Source organism: Pipra filicauda, unplaced genomic scaffold (genome assembly GCF_003945595.2).
Source record: "Pipra filicauda isolate LSUMZ 115617 unplaced genomic scaffold, ASM394559v2 scaffold76_size2844353_pilon, whole genome shotgun sequence".
Classification (NCBI taxonomy): Eukaryota; Metazoa; Chordata; class Aves; order Passeriformes; family Pipridae; genus Pipra; species Pipra filicauda.
The window spans coordinates 18736-44486 of NW_024104942.1; the positions used below are offsets into that span (position 1 = coordinate 18736).

Here is a 25751-nt window from a genome sequence, read left to right on the forward strand (position 1 = left end):
TCTAAAGATTTGCAGGCCTTAGGGACAGTGTGTGCTGTGGCTGGGAATGTGCTGTGTCCCCAGGGTACCACCAGGTAACAGGAGTGTGCAGAGAGCACAGCACCAGGTGGCACAGCAGCAAGCTCTCTCTGTGGGCGGCTCAGCAGTGGGAACAAAATGCAGAATGGCACCTAGCGCAAGAGTACTTGGAGACCTGTGCTTCCTGCTATGGAAAAGAAAATATTGAATACTAGACCAGACTAACTGGTGCAAGACCTCCCTCTGAATGTGCCTGCACTCTGGCTCCTTGCTGGGATAGGTCGGGGAGCTGCTGGGGAAGAGAATGTTTGGAGAACAGAGTTCTTGACGCAGTAGTGAAGGAGGATTTGCCATCACTCTGCTCCAGAGGGAGTGAGCAGGAACAGGCAGGCTGTCGGAGGAGCTGGTCTCATTTGTTGCATGGATGCAGAGAACTGGTCACGTGCGGGCTGTGACATCCCCAGTTGCTGTGGAGATGTTACAGCTCCCAACCTGATTCTACTGCCACTGTGTTTGGGGATGCTGTGCTCAGGGTTGAGGCACAGATGTGGTGGAGGAGAGGACAGGGAAGAGAGTGAGGGTTATCTGGACAAGGCACATGCTGGAGAAAACATGTGCCTTGAGGCACTTTCTTTAACCCTTTTGTCTCACTGACAGGTGCCTGTAACAGAGCTGGCTACCACTGCCAGGACTTCCTTGGGTGTGTGCTGGAAGACCGGGTGCTGGCTTTGTTGTTGCAGGTGGCTGCAGCACTGTCAGCTTGGGAGGGGGATGCTGGTACAGATGAGGATGGATGTGCTGCTTCGTACCCTGAGGCAAATTGAACTTACCAGGAAGCCTTTAGCTCTGATGGTCCTTCTCATCAGCTGGTGACTTTGGGCAGCTCCTGCTAGTCCCACAGGGTTCAGGGGCAGATGGGACTGGCTCCTGGCGGGCAGGGAGTGTTCCTGTAGCATGCCTGGAATAGTCGATCTGGGTGACCAGGCTGCTGTGTGACAGGCACGGCTGTCTGGAGCAGGAGGCCAGCGAGAAGGCAGGTTGCATAAGGAAGGCATGCAAGGGAGGGGTGAGCCAGAGAGTAGAGGGCTGTTGGATTTGTTCCAGCTGTGAAGGTCTCTCCTCTTCATCCCCCACCCCTTGATTTATTTTTTGCATTCTTCCTCTCAGTCTCCTTTTGGTTTGGGGCGTGATTCACTTGCTCATTTGTGTATATGCTTTTGCACCAATGTGTGAGGCACGTGGTGGGAGCTGCCCTCCACCCTGGCTGGCTCACAGAAGTTTAATGCATTGTGCCTTTGCTTTGTTGCTGGCTAGCTGAGAGTTGCAGCCCTAGCTACAGAAATGGTTGACCAGCCCACATCCTAAAGGCTTTCCCTCCCTGAGGAGGTGTTTTGACTGTGTTCATTAGCTGTTCAAATGGGAGACTGGCATTTCAGTGCTTTTAAGAGTTTCTGGGCTGTACTGCAGTCCATGGATATCTCTGCAAGCTTGTTAGACCCATAGCTACCACTGACTTTTGGTCAGATGGATGTGGTTATGCCTGGTCTGTCTCCATCTCATTCCTTGGTGGTGGTGCCTCTGGCTACTGCAGCTATTACTAAATCAGTACAACAAATATCAGGTGTGTTTGTGGCTTCTGTAATATAGAAAGTGTAATCCTGATGTCTGTCAAAGGAGCCTTAACTATGAATCAGCTTTTCATTATTTGCTGACTTTAGTCTTTAAAGCTAATAAAGCACCTTCCTACTGCCTCAAAGCTTTAACAATATTGATCAGTACCATAGGTGCTTTCATTGGTGCTCACTTTGGTATCAGGTCACCATGCAGTCCTCTTGTTCAGGATGCAGGGTTTAGAGGAGGCAAGCCAGGAGAGGTGTATTTAACTACACTTAGGTCTATGCTTGGTTTTGCAGGCAGCACGGTGTGAACACATAGATGAGTTTGCCTAACTCCTTTATACTCCATTGCATGTCTGAGAAACAAACCTAGTCCCTGCTTTGTGGCTGGTTGAGGTTTTTTTTCCTCTCTAAGTGACCCTGTAAAGGGGTTTGAAACCATAAAAATGAAGAGTGAGAAGCCGAATGTGTTGTGTGTGTGTAGGAACTGAGATCTGACAGGCCAGCAGATGTGCTGAGAGCTGCTTCTGCTCTTGCTGAGACGACTTCTTAAAAGGAGAGGAAGCTGCTGTTTCTCGGTAGCACAGTTCAGAGCATGTACCTGGAGGTGAGCAGTTGGTGACAGACATGCTGATTTCCTGGTAGTGTGACTTGGAATATATCACATCTCGGTCAGTTTGTCAGAACATGGTGTGACACAGCTGCCAGCACACAAAAAATTTTGCTTGGCTGCCTGAAGAGTATGTGAAACTGTGGAGATGCAGCTTGAACCACTGTGGGTTTCACCAGCATGGCCGTATCTCAGTAGTGCCCTTTCCTTCCCAGACTACTGAAGCACTAACAAATGAGAAGTGCCAATAGAATATGTAAACTCTGTTTTGTGAGCTGGATTGTTTGGCTTGCAGGAATCCTGATCTCTTTATGCCCTTGGTGAGTCCCCTGGAGCCAGCCAGCAATGTCTTGCCCTAATGAAGGTCGACATCTCTCAGCATTTTCCAAATGATGTGCTGGATTGGAGTATGTAAGCTCGGATGCGCTTTACTACTTAGTCATATTAAATTCAAGTAGCAAATGTGCCCATGCAGAGTTCTAGGATCTTGTAAAAATTACGCTGATCTGCAAAACTTCAACACACCCATCCCTTTTGTATACTCAGTTTAGAGCAGGCATATTTGTAATATATTTGAAGTGAGCAGGACAGTATTTCACCTATAAAAGGATAGTGTCTGGCTGTACATGTGTGTCCTTCTGAGGTCCAGGGTAGAGCCTGTTGCATAAAATAAGCTGCCATCCTCTTACCTGTCTGAACAAGACCTGCTTGCTACAGCATTTCTATGGATCTTAGTCTCTAGAATCTTTAGAGCTTAATTCTCTGTATTAATGCTGGGAAGAGGATTTCAAGATCCTTCAGAAAAAGAACAATGGAAATACTGGCTCTGCAATTGTTTCCTGCCTGCTTAAACCTTACTTGAATGGATCTGTAGCTAGAACAGCTGACTAAAGGTTAGCTTGGTGGGAAGTGTGAATGAAGGACTATTGGGTTTCTTTGCAGGTTGCTCAGGTTATGTTTCTGGCATGACATAAATTGGGTTGCTTGACCTCTGCATCCTCTCTTAATTTCATCTTGCCTTGGAGCTTCCCTGAGAATGGGACCAAGATTAGATCACTTTGATTAAATTAGCACATTAAGCTTGGAAAGTGAGGAAGCATCTTTCTGCAGCTCCTACCATTGCTGACCTTGCCCAGAGGCCCCACTCTGGCATCAGAGGACAGCACTTCTCCCTTGCTTTGTCCCAAAGCTAACTCCTAAGCCAGAATAAAACCCCGCCTTTAGCATGTAAGTGCAGCAACAGGTTCATCCATGTGTTGTTCTTCTCTCCCTGGGCATGTGTGGAGCAGGCACAAGAAACTTATGCAGTTGGCTGTTCGTGCACTGCATACATTCATACCTTGCTGAAGCAGCTGTCTTCAAAAAATGCTGTGCAGGGCTCTTCACTCCAGCCTCTCCTGCACAGGCGCCCCCATAGTTATGTGCAGAATGGCTCTGTTTGTCTGGGCCAGTGCATGTGTAGGTGGGTGTCTCCCTCCACTTCTCCTTCGAGTGGCTCACGATTTTTTTTTTTTTTTGGGAGGGACTGACTTGGGTGTCAAGTGTAAGCTCAGAGCAAAACACTCAAAGTTGATGTTGAAAGCACGAGGCTAGTCCCGAAATGCTGAAAGTAACTTGGATGAGGTGAAACTGTCCAGTGGCCAAACGGAAACCGATTCTTCCTTATAGCCATCGGCTGATTGAGGTTTTCAGACCTCGGAGGAGAGCACTCTTGGCATGAAACACTTTCTCTGGGGACAATATCTTCACAGCTTTTAACTTGGACAAAAGATTTCTGTGTATTAGAGTCTTCCTGCCCCAGCTCCCATCTTGCACTTGGAGTCCCCTATAGCTATGGATGCATCCTGTTATTATTCTCCACTTCAACGGGGTTTAATTAAAATGCAGGTCTTTAATTTTTACTTTTTCCTTCCTGTTGATTCGACTGTCTCTGCGTGAGCGAGGTCTTGCTGCAATTACTGTGCTCCCTGTGGAGAAACAGGCATTTAATTCAGCGAGGCAGACTCTTTCTTGGAGGGGGTTTATTTTCCTGATTTTCCTACGCAGAGGGATGCAAAACCAAAACATCCAGTGAGTAAAGAATGTGACACTTTATTTGTTGTTCTGTTTGCTGAATCTCGGTTACCAAATGTGATGTTTTTGCAGATAGCTGCCTCCTTAAGCAAAGAACTCATGATGAAGCTGCTCTGCACGACTTGCATTAGAGAGGCGAGTTGAAACTGTTGGGTCAGGTCCAGGTTTCCTCTTGAAAACTGTGTTCTTGCAGCAGTGATGTAAAAAGATGGAGTTCTGTTGTAGAATGCATTAAGCATGATTTGTTAACCTGAGAATGGGGTCAGGCAAGTAACTTGTGCCTGCTTGCCATGAGGGGCACGTGAGTGACCAGAGGGGACACAGCTCCTCAGCAGACAGTGCCTGCTGCTGTGTGGGACCCAGCTGTGCTCCTAGCAGGGAGATCTACTATGAACCTTCAAATAAGGATGGAAATATTTGCTCTCAGTTTTCCACTGCCCTTATTTAACACTGCTTCAGCTAACTGTGCTTTTGCTAGCTAACCACCCCCATGCAACTGTAAGTCACTGCTGAAACAAACGTGCAAAGAAAGTTTCTCTGCACCTCCTGTATTGCAGGGGTTTCAAAATACTACAGGCTCTTTCAGATCCAGACTTGAGGCTTCCTCAGTTCCCTTGTGTGTGTATGATAGGTTATTTTCTGTGTTCACAGAGATCATGTCTATATGTATTAAAAACTTCTGAATGTAGCCTTATTCTGAATGTAGCCAGGTGGATCTTTGCGCATCCACTTGTGTCTGTCGTGTTTTTCTTACCAGCGTCTAACCTCAACAGGCTTGTTGATAGAAGTGGTTGCAAGATTGGTCTCTTTCCTGATCCCTAAGACTTGATGGACTTACAGCAAAACCAAGGCAAAAGTTAAGTGTATGTAAGGAGGTGCCACCATTATCAGAGGCAGTTATGATACGAATCCTTGCTGTGCCTGTGTGTGTGAGTAGTTCAGGATCCTTGTGCTGATGGCAGGGACACCACAGTGGCTCTGGATGCAGTTGACTCACTTGGTGTATGCCTTTTCGTGATGATTTGAGTGGGATATGACCCCTTTCTGCCACATATTCTGAAGGTTGCTTTCATTTGTAAGCTGGCCTGAAACAATAAGTATGTTGAGGGTAAAAGTGATTTGATGGGATTTAAACTCTGATTTTTATCCATCCCCACACACACCCCCGCTGATGGAGAGGATAAACATGTCATTGTTTTTTTGTGTGAAGTGCCTTTTAGTACCAGCAGCCCAGCCATGGGGGATAAAGAAAGCAGATGTGTCCCATGTCTTTTTTAACTGCTTTTGTTTTTCTGATCAATTTTTTTTTCCCAAGCAGCAAGTGCTCCACAGGGCTTGATCAAAGCTCATAAATGATGAATTGAAGGAATGCCCAGCGGAGAACAGAACGCCCTCCTTGTGCTTTGCTGTGTATGCTGAGAACATCATTGTTTCTTCCCGTACCTTTTCCATTCTCGGCTCGGGGCTGGAGAGAAAAGGCCTTTGTTCCTTGTCCGTCAGCTGAGACAATGCCAGTGTGTTGTCCTACCTCTGCTCTCAGCACCTGACTGGCCCAAGCTCTGTGGGTTTTGGCAAGCTGAGCGCAATTGTCCTCCAGCTACAGCATTACAAAGAAAACAAATGGCTTCACAGCCTCCTTCCTCCAGATCCTGGCCTGGCTGGTCCATGGCAGCAGCCACGTGTGCCTGTGCTTGCCGTTCTGTTCAGGATGAAGAGCACCCTCTCCTGCGCTCCAGGTTGAAGGATGCAGTTTCATCTTTCCCAGATTTCCAGTGCCCTTGGACACTTGGGTTTGCAGTTGAACATGCTGGTCTCTCCTGCTTCGCTCAGGGGAGGCTCCAGCCGTGGGGAAAGGGGCGCTTGGTTCCCCTTCGCCAGCCCAGCCCAACTGCAGTTGTCCTGCCCTCTTCTGCCGTCCCTCCTCCAGCACCCAATGCCATCTCCAGCACATTTGTCTCAGTGACACTGCACACAGCTGCTGGGGGTCTGACAGAGGCCCAGGCAGGCCCAGTTTTCCCACCTCCCTTGTAATTTCTGCAGCATCTCTGGCTTTGCTGTCTTCTGGTGCAAAATTCTGCAAAGGAGAGAGCTTGTAGATCTCTTTCTCTTGGTTTTAGGGGGCTGATAGCAAGAACCAGTACTTTGCAAATGAGCAGGGATAGCAGATGGCATGGGCTGGGGTGGAGAAGGGGCTGGAAAGGATGTGCTTGGAGAGGTGTTTGACTGCAGCCTGTAAGAGCTCAGACTGGCTCTGCCCTGTTGCTAGCCGTGTTCCAGAGTTCAGGCAAAGCCACGATTGTTTCTGGATGAGACAAGCGGCACTTGCTTCAACATCTGCCACAGCTCCTGTCAGGAATAGCCTTTAGCTGCATCTCCCCTGGAGTTTTGCAGCCAGGCTGATCATATCAACCCTGAGGCATTGCAGCAAAGCAATGTTTCAGCTTCCCACTATGGTCAGAAGGTGGTGGAGGTTCAAGTCACCCCTTGGCAGTACTGACTTGTTGGTATCCTGGCACCAGTGTGGAGTCCTGTAGTTCAAGTGCAGGCTTCAGTCAATAGCACTTGTGCTAGTCCTTCTTGGTCATGCACCTAAATCCAGCATAAGGTCCTCTTCCTTTCCCATCTACTGCTAGACTTCAGCCTTTAATGAACACCCCTCATGTCACACTTGATGTGGGAGAAAGAGCTCTGCAGTGGATTTCAGAGGAGCCATGCTGAAGCCTGCTAATATTTGCATGTCAGAGGCCAAAGATGCCCATGCCATGGAGTAGGAACTGGACACACAAAGACCAGACGTGCTGGCTCCTGGCCAGTGTGACAGATGATGTCTAGTCACTAAAGCCCACCCAGCAACTTTATCTGGCCTCTGCTCTCCTCAAACTGAGCTGCCTTTGCTTCAGGTTTATCTTTCCCTGAAGTTTGTTTATGGGTATGCCTTCTGAGTTCTCCCAGCTGGTGGTAACTTGTGTGAAATTGTGGCAGTGCCAATACAGTGATCCCTTTACCTCAGAGCCTTAACTCGGCTGCACCAAATCCCAAACTTCATCTGCTCTCAAACTCCCTGCACTGGAAGTGCAAACAGCTTTAATGAGAACAATGTAGCATTGCCTGGGTAAAGAATGTGATTTACTTGCATATGCATGCCATGTGAACACCAGGGCCAGAGGGCACCACTTGAGTCCTCTTCTTCTTTCTTTCTCCTTTTTTTCCCCCCTTTCCCATTAGAGATGAGGTTTGCACTTCTGTTTGGGGATGAGAAGAATTCCTGGGTTGATGGGAGGCGGGAGCAAGATCTTTGGGAGCCAGGAGTCTGAAACTGAAAAAGCCAACAATCTAGGAGAGCTTTGTAGATGAGTTTAAAATTAGACTGACCCAGTGCTTTTATATTGCTGGAATTTAATTCCTCTGACCCAGAAGCTTTTGGTCTGACTGGGGGCAAGAGTTCCCAGGCTGTGATCTGTGGAAGTCAGTGCTATGTGGTGCTCTCATGTGGCCATGGGTCTGTATCAGAGATATATTTATGAAAAGTTGGAGAAATTCAGTCTGAGAAGCCAGGGAAGCCTCATATGTCTTTATGTCTGTGTAAGTGTGTGGCTTGTGTCCAGAGCCTGTTCACCCTCAAACTGGGATAATGCTGTATGTAAAAGTGTTCAGAGCTTTTCCTTTTTCAGGCATGATTGTAACTTTCTTTTCTGTTCCTGTTTGCAGGTTGTGCAGCTTGACATTAAAGAAACTGGTAGTCTTAAAGGAATTGGATAAGGAGCTTATTTCTGGAGTCATTGCTGTCAAAATGCAGGTAATTGCTGCTCAGTTCTAAGAATTGTGTTGTTTGACTAAAAATACTGGCAGATGCCCAAACTGAGCTTCCCCTCCACGTAAGGTCCATTGCGGCCACGAACTTCTTCCCAAGTCTATCCGGGCATTCTGGGTGTGTGCAGTCTCTTCTGACCCTTCCCCCTACGGCGTTTCGCTTTTGTAAGCAAAGAATATTGTTCACTGATGGCTCAGCATGAGATTATTTCCATGTAAAAACGCTCTTTACAGTTCATATCCTTCGCCTCTTCTTCCCGAACTGGCATTAAATCCAAGCCTGGTTCTCTATTTAACGTGCTCACTTTGGGGATGAACACTGTGGTAACTTAGTCCTGGTTTGGGGGGTCTGGAGTGTGGGCCTTCCTTTGCTGGTGGGCAGCTCTGCTGTTGAGTCCGTGGCCAGGTCCTTGTCGGTGGATTTGTAGGCTGCCTGTACATGTTAATTTGTTTCCCTGAAATACAGCTGTCATCCTAGGTAAATAACCCACTTTACAGCATACGTTTTTGCCATTTAATTAGGTGCCTTCATGTAGGTCACACTGCCTGGAGGCAGGCTGGGAAGGAAGGGGACTCGGTTCCACTGTGCGTCACAGCATCAGCTCGGCTCACGTGCTCCCACCACTGCAAATGCTAAAGTGCTTAACAAGTAAAAGCCTAGCAGTCCTATAAGTAGAAAAATACCATTAACCAGGCTGGAAAAGCTGCTGCTTTTCAAATAAAAAACTAGGCAAACCCCTGCAGAGATCCGGTTGTGTCAAAGCACACAAAATCTAGCTTGGAAGGTGAAATCTGTGGGACAAAAAGACGCAGCTGAGGATTTAATTGGTATCTCTCATCTCCATGAGTTATCCAGCTGGGGTAAAAATGTGCCCCTCTGTGTTGGAGGAGGTTCATACACCCATGCAGTGAGCAGAAAGGCAGGGAATTGCTTCACACACCTAGATTTGCAGGAACCTTGGAAGAAGCACCGCTGTGGGTTTCCAGGCTGACAGATACTGCTTGTCAAGGCTGAAAGCTTTCCATATGTTTGTGCTCCTAGATGGTTAATGTATCACTCTAAGGACCTGAGTCTTGTCAGTGAATGATCTACACCCAGAGCGTGTCAGATGTGGGTTGGAGAATTCAGTATCTTTTACTAGAGCAAAACCTTCTTTTCCTGTCCAGGTTACTGCTGACTGCTTGCACTTTTTGTGGGTGAAAGCTTGCCCCAGACCTGTAAGTCCAGTGGGAGTTTTAACACGTAGGGCTTTTGGGGTATGTGTTGTGACCTGCCTGGCTGCAGTAATTCAGATGCTGGAACCTGAGCAGTCCTCTCCACACAGGGCAGATCCCTGAGGAACTGGAAAGCAGAAGGACTTGCCCTGTTCAGGATGTGCATCTGCCAAGTCCTAGGCTGCAGCTCACATCACCAGGATATCCTTATTTTGCCCTTTCTATTTGACCTAGAGGTGACAGTGGCTGGAATGACCATTGTCCAGAGAGTGCCTCACCTTGCATGTCCCTTGTGGGGGACCGCACCCGTATTTCTTTGGGATGTGAAGTCAGTAGCAGTGCAGCTGTCAGACATAGGCAGGTTTGAAGCCCTGCTATTAAAAGTCCCTTTATAGCTTGCAGGTTATGATGCTGACAAGCTCTTTCAGGGATGCTTCATTTGCCAGCACTCAGGTTTCTGACATGGCTGTTGTTTGAACCTGGTGATACTGGATCATCAACTATATGATCTCTGTCAAATGACTCACTGCCTTTGTGTGGGGAATTGCACGAGAGGTGTCAGACACCAGAGTCCTTCCAGAGAGGAGGACTGAATTCAGACCTAATGAGAGCATCTTACCTGCATTTCCCGTGTCTCCTTGCAGCCTCCTGAACAGTGATGTTCAAAGAGTTGTCAACTGTATTTCCCAAGCCGTTGCTCTGTTTATCTGCTGCGGTCTTTTAAAAGCAACTATATTTGGTCTTTCATTAGATTTCAGGTTGCATAACCAGTAAAGCAAGATTGCTGCTATTAGGAGCTTTGCACAGATGGAGCAGCTGCCACTGTTGCCAGCGGCCAGGCTCGCTGTGCTTTGCTTTCACATGTGCTGCTTGGCCTGGGGACAGCCCTTCGGTCCCTCGCTCTGCTCTGCTGTCTGTCTTCTGATCTGCTGGAGCTCAGGCACCTCAGCTTTTCCAGAGGAGCTGGTGCTGTGCAGGAGCTGAGGCACCACTGCAGATCACAGCATTTGCTCTGGCTGCCTGAGCTATGCGTTTGGGGAAGAAGGGATGTAAATGAATCTCTGCTGCTGTCTCATCTCATGATGCTATTTGAGGCTGATATGAGCAGACCACATTTCCCTTTGGATGTAGCTTGGAGGTGTTTGCCCCCCCAGTCTGTCTCCGATTTCCCAGATGCTGCTTTTTTGAGAGCTACAGTTCTGTGCTTCTGGGAGATCAGCCTGTCTGGACAAAGCCAGATCTGCAGCCTCAGCAGAACATTGAGCCAGAGACCTCTGAAACTTGCCACTGTGTTTGAACAATGCAAAAGGGTTTGCTAGGCAGCAGTCTGTCATGTTTTCATGCTAGTTTTCCCTCAAACATTCCCTGAGATGAAACACTCACACAGTAAATAGCCCAGTAACTCTGTTAATATATGGCAGCCCACATACAGGGCTGATTTGGAGTTGCCCTGTGATACATTAGGTCTCCAGACTCCACTGAGATGCTTAGTGGATTTTTTTTTCTTTTATGTCCCCAGCTACTCGCAGTTGTTTAAACAGGTTAAAGTCTCCACTTTCCCCAGGGAGGGGTGTGTGCACAAACAGAGAAGCTCAGTCTGTTGTGGCTAACGCTGGGGATTTAAGCATAATGCTGCAGCATCCAGACCCTGGAGATGAGCCTTGTACCTACTGGCTGAAGTGAAAATATGAGACTTCAACTGGAGGGGTGGGGGTTGACTCACAGCTTTTCAATGCTGGTGTTTGGCAGAACAAAAGCTGCATTGTTGCAGTTAGGGACAGTAAATATGCCCAAATCTTTATTAGTCAAATATCTCCCTTTCATCTCATTAATATTTCACAGAAGTGCAAGGGCAGACCCATCCGTTCGCTTCTCTGTGGTAGTCCCTGACAACGTTTCCTGGTTTGCAGTAAATAGGACTGGAGTGGGATATGAGGGCTGGCTTCTGGGGAATTCACCTGATGGACTTTGTTTCCGTACAGGGCTCCAAGCGCATCCTGCGGTCTCACGAGATTGTATTGCCCCCGAGTGGACATGTGGAGACAGAGCTTGCACTGACCTTCTCCCTGCAGGTAGGGTGGGATGTCTGTGCTTGCAGTGAGCAGGGATATGTTGTGGGTCTGAGGTGAAGATCCTCAGCATGTTCTCATGTGCAACAACACAAACTTGTCTGAATTGCCTCTCAGCATTGAGAGCCTGAAGCTGGGTGCTAGTTCACAGTATTAGGGGACCTTCCTTGTTGTGCATCCTGGTTTTGGAGCCCAGGATAACCATGAAGGAAGAAGAACATGAAGACTGTCCTCTTCAAGTTATGGACAGGAATGTCCGTAACAGGAACTGGAGCAAAACAGGATGCCTCTTTTTTTGCCTTTTGTTGCTTGCTTTATGAGTAAGCACTGGAGGATGGCAGCCATGGGGGTGACATGGAGTGCCAGTCTGACAGAAGGCAGTAGTAGGAATGAATCAGGGGAACTTCTGATTTGGAGTTGCCAAAGGAGGCACCATTTGTGGAGGCAGGAGCAATGTGCTTATAGTTACTGCTGGCTCTGGAGTCACAGAAATAGCTGCGAATTGGAGCCACTGCATTTCATTAGTTCTTCTTTTCCTCAAAGTGTGCTGCTGCCCTGGTGCTACCTGCTGAGCAGGAAAGTTGGGTAAGTAGAGGCTAGCTTGCTGCAAGTGAGAGAAGATCCTCAATGCAGCAGAGCCAGACAGACACTCAGAAGCATTAATATGTGGAATCTCGATTATCTGTGTTCTGGGACTGTTGGTTAGATCTTGACTTCAGGAGTTTGGTCTGGTAAGGAGAGAGGTTGAAGTGATGATGTGAGTCTGGTTGTTACTCAGACCTGTGCAGACCTGAAGCAGGTAAGATTTTGTTGCAGACGGATGATAACCCTGCAGCTGCCCAAGCAGATAGACAGATGGTTCATGCTTCTGGTTCTGTCCTGATGCAGCTCAGACTGGGTTAACTGCATTCCCTCTTTTGTGAGCAGGAATAACTGAGCCACATGCCAGGAATACGCACACCTGGGTCCTGCGGCTGCAGGTTTCCCATGGTTGGGAGCAGAGCTGTAAGACGAGCCAGGTCTTCCTTTGCCAGTCCTGTGTCAGCAAGGAGCAAGTCTGCAGATCTTTTTGGAATTAATTGGGAATATGGTTGGAGTTTTTTCTGGGTCTCACAGCAATGCTGCAGCAGGATGCAGAGCATTGCCTTTAACTCTGTTTCCCCTGACGGGGCTGGGAATTGAGCCAGAATAGGAGAGAGTGATGTCCGTGACACTGAGGCTTAGAAGAGGTGAGTGAGCTTAAAGCAGAGATGTGCTGCTGATCTCTGACTGACTGCATGAAGGATTGGTTGTCTTGGATGCAGTAAGGCTTGGGAAGCATTCTAAGATAGCAGGATTTTTATGACAGCTTTTATTGTTACTTAATTGAACAACGGCTGGAAGCTGCTCCTAGCTAACAACCGCAGCTTAATTCAGATACAGTCTGAATTTAGTGCCTGGGATGTATTTGAGAGTGGTGATGGGATGGGCCACAGTAAAAGCATGTGGGTGTCACAGACGAAGAAGGTTTTGGTGTCTTGCTGCAACCACTATCTTCATATGGCACTGTCAGCTCTTCAGACCTTATGCCTTGCCTCTGACTTTTTGAGCCCCTCTTGCCTCTTCCCTCTAATAACTTTCTTCCATCCTTATTTAGGGATGTTGCACATTTGTAAAGTCACAGGCTCTGTGTGTTTTGAGGTTGTCTTTTAATTATGGGGAGTGCTGTTCCTCTCCTCTGCAGGGTTGCTTCCTTGGGCAATGAGCAGTAGATCCTGCCCTTACAGAGCATTCAGCTAATTAGTATTCTTCTTGTTTGTGTGGCCACTGCTCCCAGCACCCTGCGGAGCAGTCAGGCTTGCTCTGGACTGCAAATTATTATCTCAGGGGTTTCTGGTGGCATTTGGTATTTGTATTTGTCAAGTGTTTTGATGGGCAGGAAGTTATTTTCAAAATGTTCCAAGGAAGAAGAAAAAGTAGGTCTTGCCTGCGATGGAAGCGGCCTTCGCTTGGGAATGTCCTGTTTGTCCATTGTTTGCAGGGCAGCCTGTGCTCCAGGAGGCACCTCTGGGGCTCCAGTTCTGGGCAGCCTCCATTTAGCTGTTGGGGAAAGCGTCTCCTGAAGGCTACTCATCTCCCTGGAACCAGGCTTGGGTTCAACCCTTCCCAGACTGAACAGTTCCTCTGTGTTTTTGATGTGCTTGACTGAGCTGTTCGGGCAGAGCTGAAGTCTTCTGGGGGAGAACGAAGGACTGTCCACTGAGTGCGAGTTTGACGTAGGTGCTTCTAAAAGCCCTGGAATTAATCCCTGGGAGGAGTGGAAGTTACTTGTGGAGCAGGTAGCTCAGGAGATACTGTCAAGAAAAGTAATGAACTCTTCCGTTGTGTTTCCCACTGCAGTACCCTCACTTCTTGAAGAGGGAAGGCAACAAGCTTCAGATCATGCTGCAGCGGCGGAAGCGGTACAAGAACCGAACCATTTTAGGCTACAAGACTCTGGCTGTGGGGTCTATCAACATGGCTGAGGTGAGCTGCACTTGACATGGTCTCTGTTTACACAGGTGGATGTTTTCCCTTCTCTTCAAACTCCTTTTTATCATTTTCCTCATTGAGAAGTACCTGGCAGGATTTCATATAGCTGTCGTAATAGCTGTAATCAATATTCACGGAGCAATATTTTAAACGGGTTTTACTACTGAGTAATAATATTGAGCGTTTTCTGCATCGTATCTTGAGAGCTAAAGCTTTCACAAGGCTAACTTATGACCTTGTGAGGGTTTTGTTATTGTTTTGTGGCTCTTTTTAGAGTTAGGGGTCCAGAACAAGACAGATAGGGTCACTTGGGCAAGCCTTTGAACCCTGAGAAATGGTAAAGTTAAAGCAAAGTTTGCTGTGCTTCTCAGTGCAACAGTATGACAGCTCAGCATTAAGTAATTCCTCCCATTTTGCTTAAAACACCTTTTGCCATTCTTATTTCATGGCTGTTGGTAATGTAGGTGGAGTTCTATTCATGAGAAGTAAATGATAAAGTTAATTCTGGAATCAAGTAGGGATAAATTATTCACTAAGGCTTTCTGAATGGTGTAGCTCCATGCTTCATTATTTCATGCCCTGCTTAATGTCTGCTGTTTCTGTTTCTGAGTATTTAGGGGTGGGCTTAGCAGTAGCAAGTCCAGCTTAATCCCAGTATTTTTCATCAGACTGCATTTTGTCAACAAATCATTTTTCTCCAAAATAAGCTGGCGTTATGTTGTGGTGAGTTACTACTACACTAAATAATTCATTATAAAGACTACTTCTCTTCTGTGAGTTCAGCTTCCCTCAGTCTTGCAGTAAATGGTGAATTCCTCATTTGAATTGGTCAAGTTTGTGGTGTCGCAGCTAACATTTTTCCTGTACTGTGTTTGATTTGTTGAAGAACTAGAAATTAAATACTGCTGTAAGGCAGAAAACATGTGGGCCCATTAATTAGAACCATCAGGGAACTTTTAAGTGTTGGGCATTTGCTGCTGCATGTGGTTTCTCTTATGTCTGTTTGTAATGTCAGCTGACTGAGATCAGAAGGTCAAAAATGTTCAAAGGTGCACCATGTTAGGAAATAGTTGCTCTCCAGCTCATCTGGAATATTTATGAAATTGAAGTCTTAAGGAAAACAAATTTTACAAGCTCCCCCCCTTCCCTTTGCAGTGTATAGGATAATGACCCCTGAACTGCACTGACTCATTCCTTAAAAAAAAGAAAAAAAAGTTCTTGTATCTGTTGAAACAAAGCAGTGAATTGGAGTTGAGGGTCTGAGCAGAGTTTCAGGGCAAGGGCATGTGTTCCTCATCAGCTCAGGTCTGTTTAGAGCCACGTGAGGAGCTGACAAAGCAACCTGGTGTATGTTGGAAAGCTGAGGTGCAAGAGAGGGGATATGCTTGCTGACTCTGGTGGGGCAAGAGCAGAACAGAAGACTTAGATTCTGGGGAGAGCCCTGTGAGTGGCAAAGGAAGGAGGAACCTGCACTGAAATGTCCCTTTGCCTCCACCACTGTCTTGTTTTTCGTGACCTACTGCTTCATTATACTGGGGTAGCCAGTTCCTCTGAGATTCATGGACTGACTCTTTGGAGCAGGGATTTTTGCTTTAGGAAGCACTTTACGTCTGTATCTCACAAAGAATTTTTGCCTTTACTGGCTCTTCTGCAGGGCTTTAAGACAAAATTATGTTCTTTAATTAGGTGTTCATAAGGTGGGTGACTTGATAATTCAAATCAGTACTGTGCCATGGAAGCCTATACATGGTAATGAGGTAGTCAAGTACTGTGCTTCAGGGATGAGCTAATCACCTATTAAACTCAGAATGTTTTTCTTTCCTTCCATCACTTTCATTAGTAGTCAGATATAATCTCAACTAACACTGTGTATTGCCTGCAAGTGGCTCCTGCAGTTGCAGGGTCTTGACTGCTTCTGTTCTTGGAAATGTGGAGTAACTGTTAACATAAATAACTCTTGTAGTATGCAAATGATGCAAGTGTAAATACATTTAAATGCAGATTTGTACAGCTTAATTTCTGTCCCAGGTCATGCAGCACCCAACAGAAGGTGGCCAGGTTCTGAGCCTTTTCAGCAACATCAAAGAGGCTGCAGTGAAGGTAGCAGAAATCTGGATCTTCTCCTTGTCCAGTCAGCCAATCGACCATGAAGACAGCACCATGCAGGCCAGCCAGAAAATCAAGTCTACAGGTAAGAGTTACAACCACGTGCTCTGAGGACCAGAACCAGCTGCAGTTAAACCCCACCTGAGTTTAGATGCTTCCTGGGACAAATGAGAGCTGGTTTGCACAAGTTGCTGTGTCTGTAACTGATTAATGCAAAGAGAACCCACTTTGCAAATGAGTTGCTGTGTAAGCAGGGAGTGTGACAGGAGTGGGGGATCAAGTTGTCAAAGCTTCTCCTGCATACCAGACCAGGCCTGAGCCATCCAGCAAGGGTTAGCTGTGTTCTCACCAACCCTCTACCAGCATTACTGGTGGGCATGTTGAGAACCTGTAGCTTCTCACCTGGATAAGTGTTGTATTCAGGAGATTTACATTTAAGCTCCTCTTCCATCTTTTTTTTCTTTTGAGTATCCTACAATAAATCTCATTAACTTTAGATGAGACCTGCAAACCTGCAACATGTTTTGCTATGGATGATGGCCTGGTTTAATGAGTGTAAATCCATGGTGTTGTGCACTATATAGGGAAGACACTGGGTTTCTATTTGTGATCATCTTTTTACATGGCACCAGCTCCTGCTCACTGCTGCAAGAGTGAACTGTTGAAGGTAGTTCACACAGGTGCTTGTGTGTTGTTGCCTGAGTCCAGGCAGCTCACCTGAAATGTCATTTCAGTAAAGGATTTAGACTCTCCTGTCATGTTTTACTTGCTCCTTTAAGCCAGTTATGCCCATGTTAGGAGGAAAAAGTAATTTCACCTGTGGAGAAACCTCTTTACTTGCTGCTGTCTACTAGGTGATCCTTTCCAGGATAAATTGAGGTGATGTGTCAAGGAACTTTATCTATGTGCTGGTCATTCCTTCTTGCTGGAAGTGTTTCTCCTTGTTCCTTACCTCCAGACAGTTCCCATCTCACTGGTTCTAGCACAGATAGATGCCTGCTAGTTTATCTTCTCCTTGTGTGCCTCCTTTCTTGATTTGTGACTCGGCCTTTTCTGCTCCTGAGATGAGACCATGTCCTCACCTTAAAGGAGTTTCACAGGATCTCTCCCCTCTTTCCTTCCCTTTCAGACAACTATTCTGAGGAAGAGTACGAGAGCTTCTCTTCTGAGCAGGAGGCCAGTGATGATGCCGTACAGGGCCAGGTACTGTTTAGGGCATGGTTTCTCTCTGAGCTCAGTAGAGCAGGTACACTCTCAGCTCATGCTTGAAACTAAAAGTCTTTTTCTTTAGCTAAGCCATGCCAGTGTGAGACTGTAACCAAGTGGTAGAGAAAGCCTGCACAACAGCCCATTTCTTCTACTGTGCTGTGATTTATCTGTTCACATGTTTGGACATGATCTCCCTTAAAAAACATTAGTATCCTTGTGTTTCTCTGCTTAATGGTCAAGGCATGACTCTATTGCTTCTATAGTAGTGATTGGATTCAAAGAACCCAACTGGATCCCCAGCTGTAGTTAAAGGGCCAGTGGGGTCTGAGGCAGTCTTTAGTCTTTAATACCTTTTGCAAAATAGGTCCTTACAAAGAACTCACTGGTTAGATGCGAGATGCTTTTGAGTTTGGGTCTTATTTGCCTTCAGACTCTGGCATCACCTGCCTTCCACCTCTTGGAGGGTACCGAGAGAGGAACCCACCAAAATGTGGGGTTATGACTGTCCTTGTTCCTTGAATGTAAAACTAGGGCTGTTTTGCTTCTCCAGGCTGTTATTCCTGTGTCTGCAGACCTGGAATAACTGCCTTTTCCCTCTACCATCGTAATTGCAATTAAGGCAAATGCTGAATGCCTGGAAGACAGGGCAGCGGGTTCATCTTCATAGAAGGAGCATTTTTAGTGCTTAAATGCTCATGTGTCACAGAATCATAAGGTAACACAGGAATCCTCTTTCTGTTCAGGATTTGGATGATGATGAGTACGAGCTGGGGAAGCCCAAGAAGCAGCGGAGATCGATAGTAAGAACGACGTCCATAACCAGGGTCGGTGGAAATTAGTTATACTAACACTGACGGGGTTTGGCCAGGATGTGCAGTGCATGTGGCTTGTGGGAGCAGCAGTACTAGACATGCTGCCCCGCAGAGAGCTTGGGGGCACTGCCACAGCATGCAAAGAACTAGGAAAAGCAGCCGGTTCAGGGAGTGGGACCATCCAAGGTTGTGTGCATGTGCTGTCTTCAGTGTCCTTTGGCTGCAAAGTTAAGGAGCTCTAAAAATCATGCAACTGTATGAACTTCCAGTCCCATTGAAGAAGCCAGTGCAGAATCCATGCTCATGTAAGTCCCGAAAGTAGCTGTAACTGAAGGAAAGCTCTTCTATTTGGTCTCTGCATGGGAGAGGCCAGCAGGAGGGTTTCAAAATGAAGCAGCTTAGTCGAGGCCTGGAGTTTGACAGATGAACATGAGGTGTTGCATGTGGTGCTGAGGCAAAACAAATAGCTGGATATTACATATATAGAAGCTTTGGAAGGATGCATGCAGCTATCCACCCGCTCACACAAGCACAAGTGTGCCTGCAATGCTGCACTTGTATGGAGCAGGGACTTGTGCTTGACCAGTCCATAATGCAGCTTTCTGCTTGCACCAGTGTTTGTGCATGTCAATGACGACAATAACTCGGAATCAGCGAGATGCATTAGGTTTGGTTTTGGTCTTAGGAGTAAGTTTGGAGATCATTCTACCACCTCTAAGGCTATTTCTGAAATGCATGGTTTTATAAAGTTTGAAATAAACCCTGTTTTGACCTGAATCTGACACTAAAAAGATCCTTTCTGTGAGACCAGGAATGTGCTAGTTCATATCCTTGGTGTCTTTAGTATTGTTTTGAAGTGTCAGTGACCAGCCAGGACAAAATTCACCACTTGGTTATTAAGGAACCAACTCATAATAGGAAAATCTTTCTGGCCCTGATCTGTGAACTGATACTGAATCTCCAGTGTGTGCAACTGGTGCAAACCCGGGTTTGGTGCTGCTACATAAGTTAATATCAGTGCAGCTCCAAACCAAATCTCCTTGCTGTCAAACCATTCAGGCCAGCAAACAGCTCTTGTCATGTCACCTTAGCTACTGCATTTTGTGTCCTCCCTCCACAGACTGACCAGCTGGTCCAAGGTGATCTGTGTGATGGATGATTTTGCTTGATGTCCTGAGCCAGAGGAAAACCCTCACTATCATGAGAGCATCTTGGCCTCACAGGTGCATTGGAGACAGAAATAGGGCAGTCTTTGAAGAGTCTGGGGCATTTATTCCACCTAAACTTCAGCTGTCTAGGAGGTGGCTGCAGCTCACAGGATGTGAGTTCAGAGGTAAAGGGCTGGTTTTGAAGACATGGGTTTGTATGAACTGTCTGAGGCCAGAGTGGGAGCGAGCGGTTGGACTTGCAAGAAGAGCTCACGTGAGATACAGGAGAGCCATCAAGTGAACAACTGTCTTCACTTAAATGTGTCCTGTTATCAGCCACTTTCTACTCCCTTTCCTTCTGACACAGGGATGCCACTTCAAAAGCTCTGTACCAGCACTCAAACCTAGGCCCTTCTCGTCTTCCTTTTATTCACACTGTGCATATTGGGTTGGTCAGTGACAGGCAGAGAAGGGCTGGGCAGCTCATGGCAAACCTCAGCTGTTTCATCCTGCAAAAGAGGGGCTCTTAGGGGCAAGCAAACACAAAAGAAATGCAGTGGTTTGGCTTGTGTTGTTTTAGACTTGGTCCTTGCTGTGTCTAGGATCTGGGTCTGTGACTTGGGAAGCATTTTTGTGATAGGGACAAGAGCTAAGGACAAGCCCCACAGCTTTTCTCCAGTGCTACTGCTCAAATAAATGAACCTGCCAGGATGAACTGCGAGCTCCTGCAAAAAAACCAAACCCATGCTTTGGTGGTAAAAGACATAGTTGTTCTTTGGGTCAGTGGGTGGATGCCTGTGTTGGCTCACCCTTGTTAAGAATCAGAAAAGCTGGCAGTCAAATGTTTGCCAAAAATCTGTCAAACAGGTATAGGAGGTGATCTGGCAGATAAAATTATTTGTTATGCCCTGTGTGTCCAACCAAGAGCAATGTGCCATCTGTCAGGGCCAGAAGACTTATTGCTTGGTGGAGTGGGACCTAGCTTGTGGTAATGCAGGAATGAAATTATCATAGGTGTGGAAAATCTGATTTCAACATAAGAAGAGCAGAGATGTAGTCTGTGGTGCCAGGAGTTGTTTGATTTGAAGCAGCAGCTAGAGCACCAGTGTGAGATGTGTCTGGGCTTCTTGCAGACTGAGAGAAAACAATTCACTTAATGCTTTACTTATGTAAAAGTGTCTTTAACTTACAGCAACAAAACTTCAAACAGAAGGTTGTGGCATTGCTGAAGAGGTTTAAAGTGTCTGATGAGGTAAGTAATTAATTCTGTAAGCCTTCCTGTCTTCTGTGTTGCTCTCTGCTTGGAACACCTTGCTTTAGTCTTCAGAAACACTCTCCCATTTTCCCATCGTTTCCCTCATTTTGTTTTTAAGTCTGCAGTGGATGTGACCTTTCCTTACACTCTGGCCTTGCATGGAGGCTTGAGGGCCAGCTTCTAAATGTCAGCAAACATTTTCTAGATCAAGTTTTATCAAAAGCAGATTTTGGCAGCCATCTGTGTACCCATTAGTTTTGCAGACTGCTTTGAAGTTATCTTTGACCCTTTCAAAGGCAAATAGTCTATGGTGTATATTGCTTGTGAAGTTGAATCCCAACCTATTTGATCATCTCACTAGAACAGCCAGGCAAGACGTGTAAAACTTGGACAGGGAGCACAGATCCACAGGAGTCAACTGTTTGGTCATAGCTGAAAATGATGAAACAGATCCAGAACCCCTGGGTAACATTAAGTGTCTAATATAAAAACAGTTAACAACTCAGTTGGCTGTTTGGCCGTGTGTTGATTTTTGTGGCTTGCGGGAAAGAGTGAGTAACTCCTCGTGCTTCCTTATGCTTTCAAACAGTCCTATTAGCTTTGCTGTTCTTCCCAAGTTAGCTCAGCAGAGTCAGCACCCATAGCTAAGGGCTCAGACAGCTGAGCTGCTGCTTTTCCAGAGCTGCCACTCAAAAAGCAAGCTCTGAACTGAGCACAGCTCCCTGCTTACTCTGGAGGATGTGCAAAGCAACCAGGAAAGTTTAATGTGTCTATTTTGCCTTGTGTGTGGGTGGCAGTGGATCCTCGTCCAGGTTTCAGGCGCCTCCTGTGGACATTTTTGGGTATCAAATGAGAAGCTGTCAGGGCAGCTTTTTCAGTAAAACCCACGACAGGTTACGCTGTTGGGAATACTGGAATTTTGTGGTGGTTCTAAGAAAACTGGGACTCCCTTGCGGCCTTTTTAAAGCATTGTTTATAGAATGGGGTTGAATAATGGACATAACCTGTAGTTAAATGGCTTGCTCATGGATGCCTAGTCCAATATGAAACTCCTGCTTAACCAGACACTGACAAGCTTGATCCAAAACATGCATTTCTCATACACTTAATGTTCCTGTCAGATATAGTATCCAAGCACCAGGAATAGAAGCTTACTCCCAGGATCATGTACTGCAGTCCTGGGGAGAGTACAGGTGATGTGGGATCGATCTGTCTCCTGACAGGCTCAGTGATACCTGTTTCTGCCCTGTGTGTAGGTTCTGGATTCAGAGCAGGACCCAGCAGAGCACGTTCCAGAGGTGGAGGAGGATTTGGACCTTCTGTATGACACGCTGGATATAGAGAACCCCAGTGACAGCGGGCCAGAAATGGAGGATGATGACAGTGTCTTGAGCACTCCAAAGCCAAAGTTAAAGTAAGTGTGAGGCAGCTTATGCTGGGCCAGAGAGAGATGGAAAGGCCGGTAATGCCCTGTGTGGAAAGACAGTCTTTGCAAGGATTAAGGAAACAGAACTGCAGAAAACAAATTAATTCCTCAGGGCCCAAGGGCACTGACTGCAGCACACGTAGATACACTCAAGCCTGTTCTGAAAGGGCTTTTGTGGGCACTGATGTGTGGGTCAATCACAGCACTGTAGAACTGAGCTGGGGATTGCTGGCTCGGGGTCTTGAGCAGATACAGAACCCTGAGCTAACAGGGTTCTGTGTCACATCCCTGCCCTGTGTCACATCTCTACCCAATAAAGGCTGGAGACATGAGACTGTTTCAGCTGCACTCATGCTTCTGAGTGGTGTGTGGTTGCGTGCTCAGGCCTTCACTGTTGTGATGGCTCTGAAACAAAGCACTGGGGTGCTGACCGCTGCAGTTGGTCAGTACAGCACCTGCTAAATGCTGGCTAATTATCAGGTGTACTAATATACTCGTTAATGTAGAATAACCTAGTTGGTCTGAGAATAAATTCTGAGTCTAGAGTGACTTGTTCCCTATCAGTGAGCCAGAAGATATCAAGAATAGATTGGAGCAGCAGTGATAAGTGATGAGGTTGGTGGCTTACAAAGGTTTGGAGCTTGACCCAAGATATCACCAGTTGGTAGGCCCTACCTTGAAGGGATTTGAAAGTAGATGTGTTGTGGTAAGCAACAGTTTGAAACAAGCAAAAATGTTTTACTGTACACACAGAGTTCATATCCTGTTCCGTGGAGCCAAGGAGCTAACTGTTCTGGGATATGTGATTACTGGAATAATGCTGGAATTGGAACTTTACTGTGTCTGGTCCTGGAGAGACACTTTGTGGTTTGCTGCATCCAGTTCTTGAGTTCATATCTTGAAGAGGATGTGATAAATGCTGATGGCTTGTAGGCAGATTTTTCCTGCAACAAAAAAAATCAGTTCCTTAAATTGTAATTGAGTCTTGTAGCCTGGTGTGATGAGCTGCCTCTTATGTGGAAGCACAATCTGATTGTGTGTGCGCTACCTTATCTTATTGAGCAAATGTGTAATTGGAGCCTAGTGCTGAGAGCCAAATCCAGATGCAAGCTGGAAATAAAATGCATATTAGCACCAAGAGTCACTTACCCACAGGAGCAGAGTATCGGGGGGATGGGAGGGGAGGCAGTAATTCTAGTTGCCGTATTTCAGTCAGGAACTAGACCCTGTCTGGAATGTTGTGTAGTTCAGTCAGCATTTGCTACATGAAACGAGATGGTCACTGTGAAACTTTGCACCTGGTGCTTGGGGTAGTAAGGACACAAATGCTTGTGTGGGGTCCATGTGCATTCTGTTCTGCTGTGGGAATATGCTGGACCACATGCCCACCCTGGATCTTATGGAAGCAAAAGCTGCTGTTTACTGTGTAGTGTGAGAGTGTGCAGGCATTCCTAATAAGAGCTTTATAAAAATAGTCTCCTGTGTGACGGTCAGACAGTGTCAGGGCTAGACAGGGATCCCTGGACTTTTTGGCTTCTCTTACTGTCCTGGAGATCTTCCTCTCCTTTCAAAAGTAGCCTATAAATTTTACTGGAACCACTGGGGAGCAGTAAGACCCCCTGGGAACAGTCATGTTGCTTTGCTGTGAATGTGGTGGACTTCTGTGGTGTTTTTGATAATAAGGAAGTAACTTTGTTTTTCTTATTCAGACCTTATTTTGAAGGACTGTCACACTCCAGCTCTCAGACAGAAATTGGTAGCATCCATAGCATCAGGAGCCAGAGAGAGCCATCGAGTCCTGTAAGTCATGTTTCAAGAGTTACCTGTCTGCAGGTAGTATAGCAGACCTGCACTAGCTCTATTTGCATGTGTAAATTAAAGCACCCTCTCTGACCTCCTCCAAAGACTTGGATGCAGAGATATGAATTTTCTGCTAAGAAAACACATTTGGTTGTTGGTTTTCTTTGGGGGGCTGGGGTGGTTTTTTGTTTGTTTGTTTTGGGGTTTTTGTTTTGTTTTCTTTTTTAATGCAAACACTGTATTAACTTAAGGATACATCTTCAGGTTATGTATTAAACACTTGCTAATGGTATGATTAATTTCAGATTCTCAGGTGAAGTGACTGCCAGGGTGAGAGGTGTTGCCTGGGAGTTTTAGGGACTTTTTGGCACTGTTTGGAGGGGGCTTTACCTTACTGATTTTGGCATATTTTTCATGGTGGCTGAGAGTGAACACTGAGAGGCAACTCAGCCCTTTTTCCATCCCCTTGTGGATGGGCATATTGGCTGCATAAAGGGTCAGTCCCATTCCAGGGCACTTCCTTGCCTCTACTGTGTATTGTGCACGAGCTCAGCCACATCCCACACTAATATGTTTGGTCCTGGTGTGGCCAGGAAGCGCTCCTGTTCATCCTGCAGAGCTGTGCCACGTTTAAGCGGAGAAGTCTGTTTCTTGAGTAGCCTGATCCAGAGAGTGTGGCTGGAAACTGTGCTCGTGCTAAACCTCCTGATGATTTTTCTCCTCTCAAGCAGGTAGAAGTGCCTGAAAAGACAAAGAGTCTTGGAACCAAACATACAGGAGACAGTATTTCTGACACTGTCCCTTATGTAAGTTGAAAATGCATTTGCTGATGTTCCTCCTGTCAGTTTGGGTGTCAACTGGGAGCTGAATTCTCTGCCATGTTTCTGTCTGTCCGTGTAGTTGCACATACAACACAACTTCCATGGGTAACATCAGCTGCAGTGAAGATAATGCTGAACTCTCCTCCTGCCCTTGGTTGTTGGAGGTTCTTGTCTTTCAGCTTTTTGCAACTGAAATGCTCTACATGGCCTTCTGTTCAAACAGCCTTTCTCTTGGTTTGAGGAAGGCTGACCCAAAGTATGCCACTGAGCATGTGTACCATCCTGAAAAGGGTTCTCAGGCCTGTTCCATGCTATTGGACAGAAGTATTACTTCAAGCTGAATTGGCTGAAATCAAGCTGTTCCTGGGCTAAAAATCCCAAAGCTCAAGTTGCTCTGCTGGGGACATGAAGTGTGTAACATTTATCCCATGTCTTTCTCTCTCTGCTAGTTCATTTGGGTAAGCTGAATTAATCTGCATTGCATGAGGAGTCATGTCCCTGGCTTTTTAACTGAGAGAGGGCCTGTTCCAAATAGCATCCTACCTTTTCTACCTCAAGCTCCCTTGTGAGGCAGAGCTGGGAACTGGTAACCCCAGATAGCCAGTATTGGCTTCTCCCTTTTGGCAGTGAGTAGCATGTCTGGAGGAGGCAGGCTCAATGTGCCCCAGCCAGAGCAAAGCTCTCCAGGTGAGAAGAGGGAGAGGGTTTGTTCCTGGTAACTCTGTTCCCTGTGTTTTTGCAGGAGTCTAACCAGCAAGCTGAGGTCCAGGAGGCTGAACTCCCCACACCAGATGTGTTTGTTGAGAAGCTCCCACCGAGCGGGAAGATCACTAAGACAGAGTCCCTCATCATCCCATCCACCAGGTAGAGAGAGGGGGGACAGCATTGTGCCTGCTGCAGGGCTGCTCAGGAGGTCAGGGACAGCATGCTAGGGTTTGGTCATGATACCACTGACTGCAAGGACACCCTCCTTGTGTTTGGGCATTTGAATGATGGGTCTTGAGCACTTGGTAAAGGAATGCTCAGAGCCCTGAAGGGCAGCACTGCTCTGAGGCTGCTTTGGTCTCCTGTGTTGTACCTGCTCCACGACCAAGGAAGTTTTATAGAACTCTGGAGCTGCTTGCTTAAAGATACTGTTGCTAAGTCAATATCTGATGCTGATTTTGGCCTGAAAGGTGGTTGGTTGTCAAGTCTAACCTTTAAACCTTCCCAAATAGGATAGTGAATGTGGGCGTCAGCAATCCAACAGTAT

General features: G+C 46.5%; 1 protein-coding gene across 3 annotated transcripts in view; it reads left to right on the plus strand.

Moving 5' to 3' along the window:
- The first annotated feature begins 8031 nt into the window (after positions 1-8031).
- The window catches only part of PACS2 (phosphofurin acidic cluster sorting protein 2), a 50572-nt gene continuing 32852 nt past the window's right edge, over positions 8032-25751 (plus strand). For 2 of the 3 annotated variants that reach the window (XM_039389772.1, XM_039389774.1), the window contains exons 1-11: positions 8032-8113; positions 11325-11414; positions 13791-13916; positions 15951-16113; positions 17158-17231; positions 17981-18061; positions 20390-20449; positions 21709-21866; positions 23588-23678; positions 24407-24484; positions 25242-25363. In XM_039389772.1, the coding sequence (XP_039245706.1) occupies positions 8108-8113; positions 11325-11414; positions 13791-13916; positions 15951-16113; positions 17158-17231; positions 17981-18061; positions 20390-20449; positions 21709-21866; positions 23588-23678; positions 24407-24484; positions 25242-25363 (1049 nt within the window). In that variant the 5' untranslated portion in view covers positions 8032-8107. The remainder of the gene's footprint in view (positions 8114-11324; positions 11415-13790; positions 13917-15950; positions 16114-17157; positions 17232-17980; positions 18062-20389; positions 20450-21708; positions 21867-23587; positions 23679-24406; positions 24485-25241; positions 25364-25751) is intronic. The other variant, XM_039389773.1, reaches the window with a different exon arrangement.